The sequence below is a fragment of the Bos grunniens genome, chromosome 17 (assembly GCF_055505025.1).
Source record: "Bos grunniens cultivar Pamir isolate PY7600 chromosome 17, Bosgru_T2T1.0, whole genome shotgun sequence".
In the NCBI taxonomy this organism is placed as follows: domain Eukaryota; kingdom Metazoa; phylum Chordata; class Mammalia; order Artiodactyla; family Bovidae; genus Bos; species Bos grunniens.
The window spans coordinates 67,585,949-67,598,625 of NC_141181.1; the positions used below are offsets into that span (position 1 = coordinate 67,585,949).

The 12,677-nt window shown below is 54.5% G+C and overlaps 1 protein-coding gene across 1 annotated transcript in view; it reads right to left on the minus strand.

Annotated features, from left to right (window-relative positions):
* Positions 1-257: 257 nt before the first annotated feature.
* Positions 258-12,677, minus strand: part of MN1 (MN1 proto-oncogene, transcriptional regulator) — a 49,636-nt gene continuing 37,216 nt past the window's right edge. Inside the window, exon 2 of the mRNA XM_086348495.1 lies at positions 258-3,213. Within this exon, the coding sequence (XP_086204621.1) occupies positions 3,032-3,213 (182 nt within the window). The 3' untranslated portion in view covers positions 258-3,031. The remainder of the gene's footprint in view (positions 3,214-12,677) is intronic.

A 12,677-nucleotide genomic window follows, 5' to 3' on the forward strand; every position in this document is an offset into this window, starting at 1 on the left:
AATCTGCCTGCAGTGCAGGAAACCTGGGTTTGATCCCTGGGTCAGGAAGTTCCCCTGGAGAAGAGAATAGCAACCCATTCCAGAATTCTTGCCTGGAGAATTCCATGCCTGGACAGAGGAGCCTGGCAGGCTACAGTCCATGGGGTCCCCCCCGCCAAAAAAAAAAGAGTGGGACACGACTGAGTAAAACAATGACCAGGTAAAAGGGGAGGGGATGGGGAAAAATAAGGCAAGCCCCGCCCACAAATGTACCACAGTCACCATTAACGTCATATTTATTGTTATTTAGCTGCTCAGGAAAACATATACAGGTATATACAATATGCATGAATACAGAAGACTGCACTTTACATATTTTTTTAAAAAAAGAAAGAAAAAAATAACACTCAATTTCATGAGCTATTGTCACAGTCTTCCAACCAAGCATTTCAGAAATGAATTTCTTTTAAGAGTCAAAAAAGATTACAGGATTGCCTAACACACAGCAGAGTTAAGTTTCCATATTTTACATGTGCAATAACGTTTTCATATTCTTTCCCGAAGAGTTTTGCTATGCAGTACCGATTACCAGTGTTTGTGGAGTCTCGTGGGTTGGGTGTGTTTTTAATTTACTTTTATTCTTTCCATTAAACCAAATCTAGTGAAATAACATCCTTTTGCTTAAGGCTATTTTTAAAGCTGTTCCATTCTGGGGTCGTGGGGAGCGAGAAAGTTGAAAACTTCAGGGGTTTCCGAGGTTGCCAGGACCATGAGCTGATGGCCTCAACGCAGGGAAAGTCAAAGACAGAAGTCAAGACACTTGGCTCCCCGGCCTTAAGCAATTAAGGAGAAATCATTCCTGTTTAAGAAATAAAAGGATGAAGCTCTCAAACAGCTGTACATTGCGGAATCAGAGGGGGCGTGGAGTTTCGCTTGGACCATGGCTGGCCCTCCCGCAGCCCACTGCAGGAGGGGAGGTTCCCTGCCCCTTTCTCTCCTTCACTGGGTGAGCTCCCACCTTCTTCTCTTTGATCAGTCCACACCAGCTGCTCCTGCCTGCCTTCTGCAGGGGCCGGGGCCAACCCAGGTCAAACTGCCCATGCAGGAACTTCAGACGGTCCAGACTCAGACCCCGAGCCAAAAGGGCCAGCAGGAGGAAAGACGAGGAGGGGGAAGTGGAAAGAGCCAGATTTTTCTGGATGCTCTTCTCCCTTTGCTAAAAAGTTCTTTGAAATAAACAATGTGGGTGTTGTATGGTGAGCGCAAAGCCTTCAGGTCACTTGCTTAAAAAAAAAAAAGCCGGGTCTGAAAACTCTGGGGACATGGGGCAGGGGTAGGGGGAAGGATGGAGGGGGCGTGAAGCTCAAAATGGAGCATTTAGTAAGATGCTCAGAAATTGAAATTGAGCAGAAGAGTTACAGATTTGGGTGACGTGGTGTCAGTCACTCCTTGGCTGGCCCACCCTGGAATCTGGGCCACCCCCACCACCCCCGTGAATCACACAAGCCCTTTGCGGTCATCAGCAGCACCCAAAGAAAGCCTCCCCTGCCCGCGCCGGGCCTCCCCTGACGGCTGCTCTGGGAGCACCGGGTAAGAGGCCTCAGCTGGGTCCCTGCTCACCCAGCCGCTCCTTCACCTCTGCTCAAAGAAGTCATTCCTTCAGGAGATGCTCAGGACATGGCTCTGGTTTTGCAGCAGGCTAAGATTACACCAAAAGCGGGAGAGGGGATTCTGGGGTTTTAAAAAAAGAAAAAGGCCAAGAATCAAAGTCACTTGTTGCAGTCCCTTTCTCTCCTCTCTAGCCCTCGGGAATCTGCAAACTCCTCCAAAGAAGACACACAGGCTGGGAGGCAGGAAGGGGGCTTGGCCAAGAGAGCCTGGGGGCTCCTTTACTCAACCAGCTCCTCCAAAAAGTGCTGGGCCCTCCCAGGGATGCGGGGGCGGCCCAGAACGGGGAGAAGTGGGGGATGACCCAGGAACCACTCTTTCTGGCCCCGATGCCTGGTTGGCCACAGACGTCGGGAAAGGTCAAGGCTGAGACCTGACCCTTCAGCTCAAACACCCCAGACCCAGCCGACCTGGCCCAGAGCAGAGCGGGAGCCTGCCACCATCCCCGTGCGGACCAGGGATGCTCCGCACAGCGTGAAAATCCAGGGCCTGGGCGTTGGTGCAGAGGCCCAGAAAAGGAGAGAAAACACCACAGTCGAATATTCCAACTGCTTCCCACAGAAGCAGGCTGGACACGTCATCACCTCCATCGCAGTGAAAGGCAGCTCCCAGCAAAAGAGAGAACGGAGCTGAAGGCTGAGCGTGTGCTTGTAGGAATGAAAATATATATGTCTATTTTCTTAGGGAACAGACAAAACAAAATCTCAGGCGGAATACCTAAGGGGGGCATTAATTGTTTGGCTCCTGCCTGACTGATGACAGTTGGGTGTCAATATATAATATTGTGATGACAATTTGACTCTCACCCGGCAATATTCCAGAACTACTATTCTCCAGGATTTCCATTTTAATAAGCAGTGAACAAAGCAAAAGGAAAAAGGAAAAAAAAAAAAAAGGAGGTAGGGAGGAACAAGACTAAAAGAGAATTAAAAAGGAAAGCAACTCTTGTCTTATTATGAAATAACAATACTTGGACATACAGCAGCACGAAAATAAAACAAGGAAAGAGGTCATCTAAAAAAACGTATGCCAAGATTACAGAAAAAAAAAATGGGAATTATCTAGCAGGAAGAAAATGCTTCAGCAAAAGTTTGCTAACTGCAGAAGGGTTAACACTGGTAACATACCGTGGCAGACAGAGTTTCTTTTTTAAAAAAAAATTTTTGAGGTTTTTTTTTTTTCCCCCTTTAAATTAACCCCTTCCGGTCCATATGCCACTAAGCAGGTACCAACCTAGAAAAAAAGAAATCACCCACTCAGCAATAGTGGCCCTTTCGAATTCACGTGGTGGGGGCAGGTAGGGGCGGGGTCAGGTGAAGGGGGGAGAGGAGAGAGAAAGGGGGAAGGGAGGGCCTGGTTGGGGGAGGGGGTATTTCTTGTCACTTCAAGTCAGGGCGGCCACGAATGTCCCGAATCTGTTGGAAATGTCGGAGTGCAGGGACCGCCAGGTGGGCACAGAGGCTCGGGCCTTGGCATCACCCACGTCGTCTGTGCAGTGGACAGACAGGCACTGCAAATGGCTGCCGGGCTGGGGTGCCGAGGCCTTGTTCGCAGGGAGGTCGTGGGCTGCAGAGAAAGAAGGAAGACAGAATGTTAGCTGCTTGCTTGACTCTGCAAGAGGCCCTGATGGGGACAGAGTGGCAGAGGCAGGAGGATAGGACAAGTCCAGGCCCTTTTTTTGTGCCTAAAGACAGCCCAAGGAGATCTAAAGTCGCTTGGTTTGAACCCTCGTGCTGTTGCCTTTGACTTGGGCTGTCACACTTTAGCCAAGGGAAGACCCCTCCCTCTTGGGTCTGTTTTTCTCCACCACCTTGGAAAATAGAAGAGTTAGGCAGGATAAACTCAGAGTTTGCCCATCTCTGATGGACTAGAGTTCCCAAAATATTAACTGCTCCTGAAGTAAGTTAGGAAGGCTTCTTGGAGGAGGCATATCTCAACTGAGTATTGAGGGATATGTAGGAGTTCATCAGATGCAATGAATTAAATAAGAGTGGGGAGGATCATTCAGGTCTAGAATATAACCCATTCTCTTGTCATCCGCTAGACAGACATTTGCTAAGGGGCTGCTATGTGCTGGGAACCCCCTCATGAAGTACCAAACTGCTCAGAGCAGTAGAGACTAAGAGTGTGGACTCTCCAGCAACATGAATGCCTTTGCCCATCCCCAGCTGCTGCATGAAAGAACTTTCAGTGATAGAGGTAAGGGAGTCCACTCCTCTCCTACACCCGCAAAGAAAATGCCCTCAATTTCCTTCTCATTCAGTCATACAGCACCAGAAACAGCATAGACCATAGCCATGCTTTGATTAGACATCTTTGAGGGGAAAGAAATTTGACAACCATTCACACCTAGTATAAACTATATTAGAAGACAACAGGAATTGGGAGTCCTAGGACAGGGAAGGAAGAGAACAGTCAGTTCAGAGGACTTCTAATTTACTGTTGCCCAGTGACCCACAGTTCTGTTCTGAGGCCTATTAAATCATGATTAGTCTCATTGTTCCATTTTCAGAGTCTGACTCTCAGAGAGGCAAGGTGACCTGCCCAAGGTCACACAGCCAGCCAGGAGCAGAGTGGGGTTTGAAGATAGACGGATAGTGAACTTCTGACTCAGCAAAAGTGAGAAGAGCAGGCCTTGGGGGTGGGGGCCCAGCTCCGGCCGAGGGAGCACACCCAGATACTGAACTCCATGACCGGCCCGCCCTCCTCAGCACACTACGCAGGCCCAGCCTGGGCCCTGCGCCAGGCAGGAGTCACCCCACCCATCCCGCCCTCTGGGATCTGGGGGGGTGGAGGGGGGCAGGCTTCCCCCGAGAGCTGAGCCATGGCCTGCAGAGAACAATCCTCCCAGAGGGACGGGCCCAGGCAGCCAAGGCCAGGCGTGACTAACTGGGTTTGGGGTCCCCACCCCGAAGCCCCAAAGACATCCCGCTTGGGAACCTGCGTTCTTGGGAGGAGCTGGGGCTGGGAGGGAAGATTCTCTCCCTCTTCTTTGCTTCATTCAACTACGAAGACTTCACTGCCACCCTACTATGTGCCAGGCATGGTGGTGAGCCTGCAAATTCCAGCAGGAAACAAGGCACTCTCTTGTTCCTCCTCCTCCTTCTGCATCTGACAGTGAGGCTGGGAAAACAGCGTCAGAGCCCAGTCACTTTGGAGTCAGAGACTGCAGCCTGAATCCCAGCCCCACTGCTGTGTGCACAGGGTCTGACACTTTTCCCTCTCTGACCCTCAGTTCTGTTCACTGGTAAAGTGAGGGTGATGCTGCCTCCCTTGGGGTCTTGTCACAGGTGTCCTGGCACACAGACATATTCCCAGGCAGGGCTGCTGAGACTGTCATTCATGTCTGGGGTTGGAGAGGCAGCCCTTGCGAGCATCTAGAAGCCTTCAAGCCTGGTCCCCTCCTTCAGACTAGCCAGCTGGGCGTGTCCCTGACCATGAAACGGGAGTCTTTGCCCATTTCGTGGGCAGGGAAGCTGAGCCTAAGGTTTCAACGTCAGTTAGAACTGTGATGCTGTGACCCCAGGAAGCTAGCGATGTCAGATTCGGGGTCCCCTTGCCCCCAGCAGGCCCTGGATTCCAGCCATGCTGATGCACAGCCCTCACATCTCCACTCTGAGCCCACGCTTGCCTTGCTTCCAGTGACACCCTGCTGCTTAACACCGTTGGGGGTATTTTGTTCTGAGCATTGCAAGATTTGGATTTGGGAGAAGAAGTAGCATCTATCAGAGGGTGGAGAAAGAGAAATTCTGAAAGGGGTTCCTTATTTCACTTTATACATTATTTCAAGGAGCCAACACAGCAAAGCTTGTGCCCATTTTACAGGTAGGAAACGGAGATCCCTGCCAAAATTTTCAACAGCTAAAGACAGACAAGACCCAGACGTGAGCTCTGAACACCCGGCTTCCTGGCTCTGCGGCTGATTCACCAGAAAGACAGACACAGGAGGGCCAAGACTCTCACAGGAGCTGGGTTTGCTCAGCGATGGTTCCAGATTGCCCCAAATGGCCATGTTTCCTAAAGATGCTCTCTTCCCAAGATAACAGACAACTCAAATGCACGCCATGCGCCAAAACCAGAGACAGCTGCTCTTCTTACTTGGGGTGGATTTAATGAGGGCGTGGCAGGCACACAGCTGAACACGTCCGTGTATTATCTAATGCCATCCCCCAGCAAACCCAGCAGTGGGGGGACCCTTCTCCCCACTTGAGAGGGGGCACCTGGGGCTCAGAGAGGGTGAGGGGCTTGCCTGGCATCACAGGGCATGTGCATGGGAGGAGGTCTCCCGGCCCCTCTGCCTGGGACAAGCGAGCGAGTCTGGTATCCACGGGAAACATTTCTAGCAGAGAATATGACTCTTCGGTTCTCAACAACCCAAGCATGACCAAACTCATCCTCCCGCTGGGTCCATTCCAGCTGGGGGGACCCAACATGCCCTCGGACCGCAGCTCCCCTGGGCTGCCGATAAATCAGCCCTGCAGGAGCCACCTCAAGTCAGGGCCTGCCCTGGCCCGGGGCGGGGAGGGGCCTTCCGTCCACCCTCCTCGGGAGCAGCAGACGGGCCAGCCCCCACACTAGGACCCAGAGATAAAAGCCGCCCCCCTCGCCCAGCTCCCAGGGTTGGGAGAGACCCTGGGGTTACTCAGCGCCCGGCACTGGCAGACACCGCAGAACCCGCTGGGTGTTGTCCTGATCTCCCTTGCTGGCTGTCGGCCTCCCCCATCAGACTGTGGCGGCATGGGGGAGGGGCGGGTCTGGCCTGTTCAGCTCAGCTGGGCCCCCGGCATGCTGACTGTGAAGGGACTTTCAGCCCTATTTGACAGATGGGAAGACTGAGGCCCCAAGGGACAAGGAGCTGCCCAGGGCTCACCCGAGGCCAGGTCGCCAGCTCTGCGACCCGCCCTCTCCTTTCAGAATGGGCTTCCTCGAAGGGTCGGGCTGAGATGGAACCCCAGATCCTCCAACCTGGGCCACTGGCCCCCTCCTGCATGGCCTCAGTTTCCTCATCTATAGCTTAGGGGAGGGGGGCGCGATTCCCATGGGCGTGGCTCTAGGCTGCTGGAGGAGGCCAGGCAAGAGAAAGAGCTGGGCTTCCCTGGTGGCTCAGTGGTAAGGAATCCACCTGCCAGTGCAGGAGACATGGGTTCGATCCTTGGTCCAGGAAGGTCCCACATGCTGCGGAGCAACTAAGTCCGCGCACACTACTGAGCCTGCGCCCTAGAGCTCAGGACCCGCAACCACCGAAGCCTGAGAGCCCAGAATCTGCGCTCCGCAAGAGAAGCCACCACCACGAGAGGCCTGCGCGCCGCCACCAGAAAACCCCCCTGCTGGCTGCAGCCAGAGAAAAGCCCACACAGCAGCAAAGACCCAGCACAAACAAAACTGACTAAATAAAATTATGTGTGTGGGGGGAACTGACTAAAAAATTTTTTTATAAAAGAGAAAGAGCTGATGACGCCCTGCCTGTGGGGGTCAGTTCCTGAGGCAAGGGTGGCATTGACTCAAAATTATAACCACAAGGTGCCTCAACCCAGGCAGCCACAGGGGCTGAGATGAGGGGCTTCCTGCTCACAGGACAGGATGGCGTGCCTGCCCAGCAAAGAAGGCCCGAGGGGCAGTTTTTAAGGTCATCCCCCAATCGGCCGGGCTTCCCAAGTGGTGCAGTGGTTAAGGATCTGCCTAGCCAACGCAAGAGACACAAGAGACGTGGGTTAGATACCCAGGTAGGGAAGATCCACTGGAGGAGGAAACAGCAACCCACTCCAGTATTCTTGCCTGGAAAATCCCATGGGCAGAGGAGCCTGGTGAGATACAGCCCACGGGGTCACAAAGTCAGACATGACTAAGCAAGCACACAGGCACTCTAATGGCCGGAAGGTACCACCTGAGTCCGCAGGCACAGGGCAGGGCCTGAAGCTGGGACGCCTCGCTTCTCCTCTCCCTAAAGGCTCTCCCCGCCGCTTCCCCCTGTGCACAAGCCCTGGCTGAACTATCCAGCCCCTTCTCAGCCACCCCTCCCTAAACGCCACTGACCTGGTATCACCCTACCAGCTGCTTCGGGCTCACCCTGATGCCGACACAAGGCCACGTCGGATTTTGTCTTCAGCGCTTCCCTATCCCGTAAATTCCACGAAGGGAAGGAGAGAACCTTGAGCCGTTGCCCAGAAAGTGACCGTGTGAATAACGGATGGAATTCCATTCCTCCGGTGGGTTCTGCAACCATCGCGGCCTGCCGACTGTGGAACGTGGGACCTTCGGGCACATCACCCCTTCATCTCTCAGAACCTCAGTCCCAGGAAATGGGGGAAATAATAGGACTGGCCGTCACGGAGGCAGGGACGAGGATTAAGTGAAACGATCCATGTAAAGTGCTTAGCACACAGCGCTCCCGCCATCGCCAGGAGGACTGCCCTGTGTGGTTGTGGACCAGCCCTGCAGGGACCGGCAGGGCTGGGACGGCTGGTCAGAGCGCTAACGGGGACGGCTGGGTGACCCTTGGGCTGGCCAGCCAAGGCTGGGGTGAAAGGGAGAAGGGAAAAGATGCTCCTATCTTTACCTGGGGACGTCTCGTTGTTAATTTCACTTCCTGAGGTGCCACCCATGGAAGGGCATGGGTGTTTCTTTTTTTAACGTCAGCAAAGCAGGCCTTGTCACTGCTTTGCTCTGCACTCACTATCCTCAGGAATGGGTTCCAGTCTGGGTCAGCCATGTGCTCAGGCATCCAGAACTCTGTGGGGTGGTAGTCGCCACCCACCTCCCACCGCCACCCCCCAACCCCTCCCATAGCAGCTTAAGTGCTGCCTCGGCGGTACCCATGGCCACCACTTTGTTCTTGAACCCTCAAAGAGGGGGCTTTTGACTGGTCATCTTCTGTTCTTCAGCACCCCGTCCCCAGAAGGAAGGCCAGATTATGGGGGTCAAGGGTGGGCTCCAGATAGCACCCGGGTCAGGGCCCCCCTGGATGCTAATTCAGAGTGTGGCCTAAGCAAGGTGTTAACCTGGGCTGTAAAATGGGAAACTATTCAGGGGCTTGGAGGAGGATAAAGTGCAATCCCACAGGTGAAGACTTTAGCACGTGATGCACCCTCAGAAAAGGTTAGCTGCTCTTGCTGCTGCTGCTACTGCTAAGTCGCTTCAGTCGTGTCGGACTCTGTGCGACCCCATGGACTGCAGCCCACCAGGCTCCCCCGTCCCTGGGATTCTCCAGGCAAGACTACTGGAGTGGGTTGCCATTTAGGATTTTTATAATACTCACGACACTTCAACAGCCCGGGGCTTTGGAGGCAGGAAGAGCTAGTGTGGCCAGGCGCCGGCCCTGTGCCGTGGGGCAGTTTCTCTGTCTCCTTGGGGGCCAGGGGCCTGCCCTGCCCCCTGCCCGCCAGAGGCTGGGGGTTGGGGGTGCCCCTCCAGGGTACAATCCCAGGCAGAGAGGCGAATTAGAATTCCATGCGTATTTTTAACTCGAAGCTTATGTAAGGAGCAGTGTGGGCCCCAGAACACAATAGCGAATGACTCTCGCCCGGCTCACCAGCTCACCCTCGCCGGATTCCGACAAAGGGAAATGTATTTTGGTTTTTCCTTTATTTGGACCTGGAAGGGACGGGGGGCGGGTGGGTGTGGGGGAGACTCTGGTGTCTGTGACAGCTGCCACTCAGCTAGGGACTGGGCCGCTGGGCCTTGAAGCAGAGCCGGCAGGCCAGAAAGGCACAGGGCTGAGCCGCTGAGCCGCCTGTTCTCAGCACCTCTGTCCCAAAGCCTGGGAGTCCCTTAGGGCCCCTAGACACATCCATGTCCCCCCACAGACGCTCCTAGCTTCTAGTCCTAAAGGCCAGGCCATTGCACCCAGGCTACTGCTGGGCATCAGTCTGCCCCAAGCTTAAAGTCCAGCATCAGGGAATGAAGGGCTGCCTTCAAACTTCACCACCCACTTCTCTCCCGTCCTGCTGCTCCCACCCCGGTCCAGGCCCCCCACACCTGCCTGCAGGGACCACCTTGCCACTCTATCTGCTTCCACACTGGCACACACACCCCTCTTCCCTGAGAGTAAGGTGAGAAACTCTAGAACACCAAACAGAACAGCCCCTCCCCTCCTGCTGAAACCTTCCATGCCTCCCCAGTGCCCCCAAGATAAAATCTCCAGCGTCCCATGACCTCGCCTGCTGCTTTCTTGGGCCTCTAGCCTCATCTCAGCTATAAAGCCTCTCAGAGAAGCCTGATCCTTCCCACCTCCACCCCTCTGCTCCTGATGTTTCTTTTGCCTTGAACATCCCCTCTCCCCCACCTCGCTCCTCACCTCTGCTGACTCCTACCATCAACCTGGCTTGTCAGCCTCATGGTGATGTGTCCCCAACTCCCCCTGCTTGCAAATGGCACCCCTGCCACCAGCCACAATAACAGGAATGACGCCACCAGCGACCGCCCCACCAGCTACAGTGAACTGGCGACACACCTCCCCTGGCAGAGAGGGAATCCTGAATTCCCGGCCCCTTATCAATAGGTCACCAAAGATGGAAAACATCATGGGGAGATTTGGGAATCAGAGGACCTGATGTCTGCATCTCAGCCCCTGGCACTTTCCCCAGCCTCCGCTTTCCCATTTGTAGAAGGGGTAACATTCCCACCAGTAAAGTTCAGAGAAGCCTGGCCTGGACAGAGACCCCCCAGAGCCAACACACCCAACAGGCTCCCCATGGTCTCTCTGGGGGCTGGCATGCAGTAAGCACCTGATAAAGATTCGTGAAATATTTAAATGAATTATTCACATTCAATGAAGGCAGGAGGGTGAGCTAGGTGCCCTCCAAAAGCAAGGGACACCCTGCGTGCTGTGTGATCCTGGGCAACTCTCTGGGCCTATCTGGTACACTCAGAAATGGATAGTGGTGAGTAGACGTACTAGACAGCATATTTAAAAGCAGAGACGTTACTTTGCCAACAAAGGTCCGTCTAGTCAAAGCTATGGTTTTTCCAGTAGTCGTGCATGGATGTGAGAGTTGGACTATAAAGAAAGCTGAGCACTGAAGAATTGATGCTTTTGAACTGTGGTGTCGAAGAAGACTCTTGAGAGTCCCTTGGACTGCAAGGAGATCCAACCAATCAATCATAAAGGAAATCAGTCCTGAATATTCATTGGCAGGACTGATGCTAAAGGTGAAGCTCCAATACTTTGGCCACCTGATGTGAAGAACAGACTCATTGCAAAAACCCCTGATGCTGGGAAAGATTGAAGGCAGGAGGAGAAGGGGACGACAGAGGATGAGATGGTTGGATGGTATCACTGACTCAATGGACATGAGTTTGAGCAAACTCTGGGAGTTGGTGATGGACAGGGAAGCCTGGCATGCTACAGTCCATGGGGTCGCAAAGAGTGAGCGACTGAACTGAACTGAGTAGATGTACAAGCCCCCAGATCTTTTCTATCCCTTTGGGGTGGTCAGATTTTACATTCGGTGAAGGCAGGAAGGTGAGATAGGTGCCCTCTGAAAGCAAGGGACACCCTGACATACGCTGACCTCGGGCTCTGTATGGGACTGGGCCTCGGGCCAATCTCACTGGACCAACCCAACACCCAGGGAGAGGAGGCATTTTACGGGGGAGGAAGCTGAGGTTCAGAGAGGGAACATCACTGGCTCACAATCACACAGCTGGCCTGAGGCAGAGCCAAGGCCACTCTCAGGCCTGTCTGATGCCAGAGTCATAGGAGAAAGCAAGATGTCCCGGCCAAAGGGCGGGGACAGCCTCTCCGTCTCCATCATTCTCGTTCCCACCCCGCTCCTTCTCAGTCCCTTTCTCTCGTCCACGCCTTCCTCCCTCGTCCTCATCTCCTCTGCCCCCTCCCTCCCTCCCATTCTCTCTCTCTGGATCAACGCTCCCCCTTCCAAGGAGAGGACCCTGAAAGCACGCAGACGGACTAAGAACAACAGCCCAGTGATACAGCAGCCCAGGACAAAACCCGAGACCCCATTCAGTGACTTCTCCATGGACGCTGACCATGCGTTTCCACATCAGCCCCTTTGGACTGGGGAACAGGCAGGACACGGCCCCGCACGGGAGGCTCCTGAAGAGGAAGGAAGGGCCCCCTACCAACAATCGGGAGGCCCCACGAGTGTGAGGAAGGGGCCTTGCTCCAGCCACTGGGGCAGCTCTGTCTGGGGAGAGGCTCAGCCAGGCCCCTGGAAGCCTTCGGAAATTAATTGGAGTTGACTTGGCTGAGGGCAGCTGTCATTTAGATTGAGAACTGGCCGAGGGCTCCACTGAGGCGAAGCAGAGAGGCCATCGCTGGGACCAGGCTGCTGAGAGCTGGCGGGGGGCGGGGGCTGGGACTGGGGTGGGGGGCTGGATTCCGGGGACCCTCCCCAGCCCCAAAGGAGGGGGCACCAGGGCGGTGTGTGAGCCCCAGAGCCCTCTCCCCAGCCTGGGCATCTCCTCCGGGTTCCTCCTCCTGGCGCCTGCGGCCACGTGGCCAGTGACCTGTGACGGATGTAGCCCTGTGCACCCCTGGGCCTCTCCCAGCCTGCCAGCTGCCGAGACATGACAGGCGGGGGGAGCGCTGAGCCCACCCCTCAGCCTGCACCTTCCTTCCGACAGCATCCACGAGGGGCACACCGAGGCTGCTTGTGCATAGCCCATGCAGAGTGCTGGGCTTCAGGGCTGTCTTCGGAAATGTTCACATCTCCCTGCCTCAGTTTCATCATCCGTGGAATGGGGCGGGAGACGGTATTCTTCTCATAGGGCTGTTGGGAGAGCCCAGTGATAATAACGACCAAAGTACTTCAAACACTGCCACACACCAAGGGTGCCCAAGGAATAGTAGCTGCTGTTAGTATTTCTATGATTATTCCCCTTGTGGCTCAGCTGATAAAGAATCCTCCTGCAATGCGGGAGACCTGGGTTCAATCCCTGGGTTGGGAAGATCCCCTGGAGAAGGGAAAGGCAACCCACTCCAGTATTCTGGCCTGGAGAATTCCACAGACTGTAAAGTCCGTGGGGTCGCAAAGAGTTGGATACGCCTGAGCGACTTTCACTTCACTTCT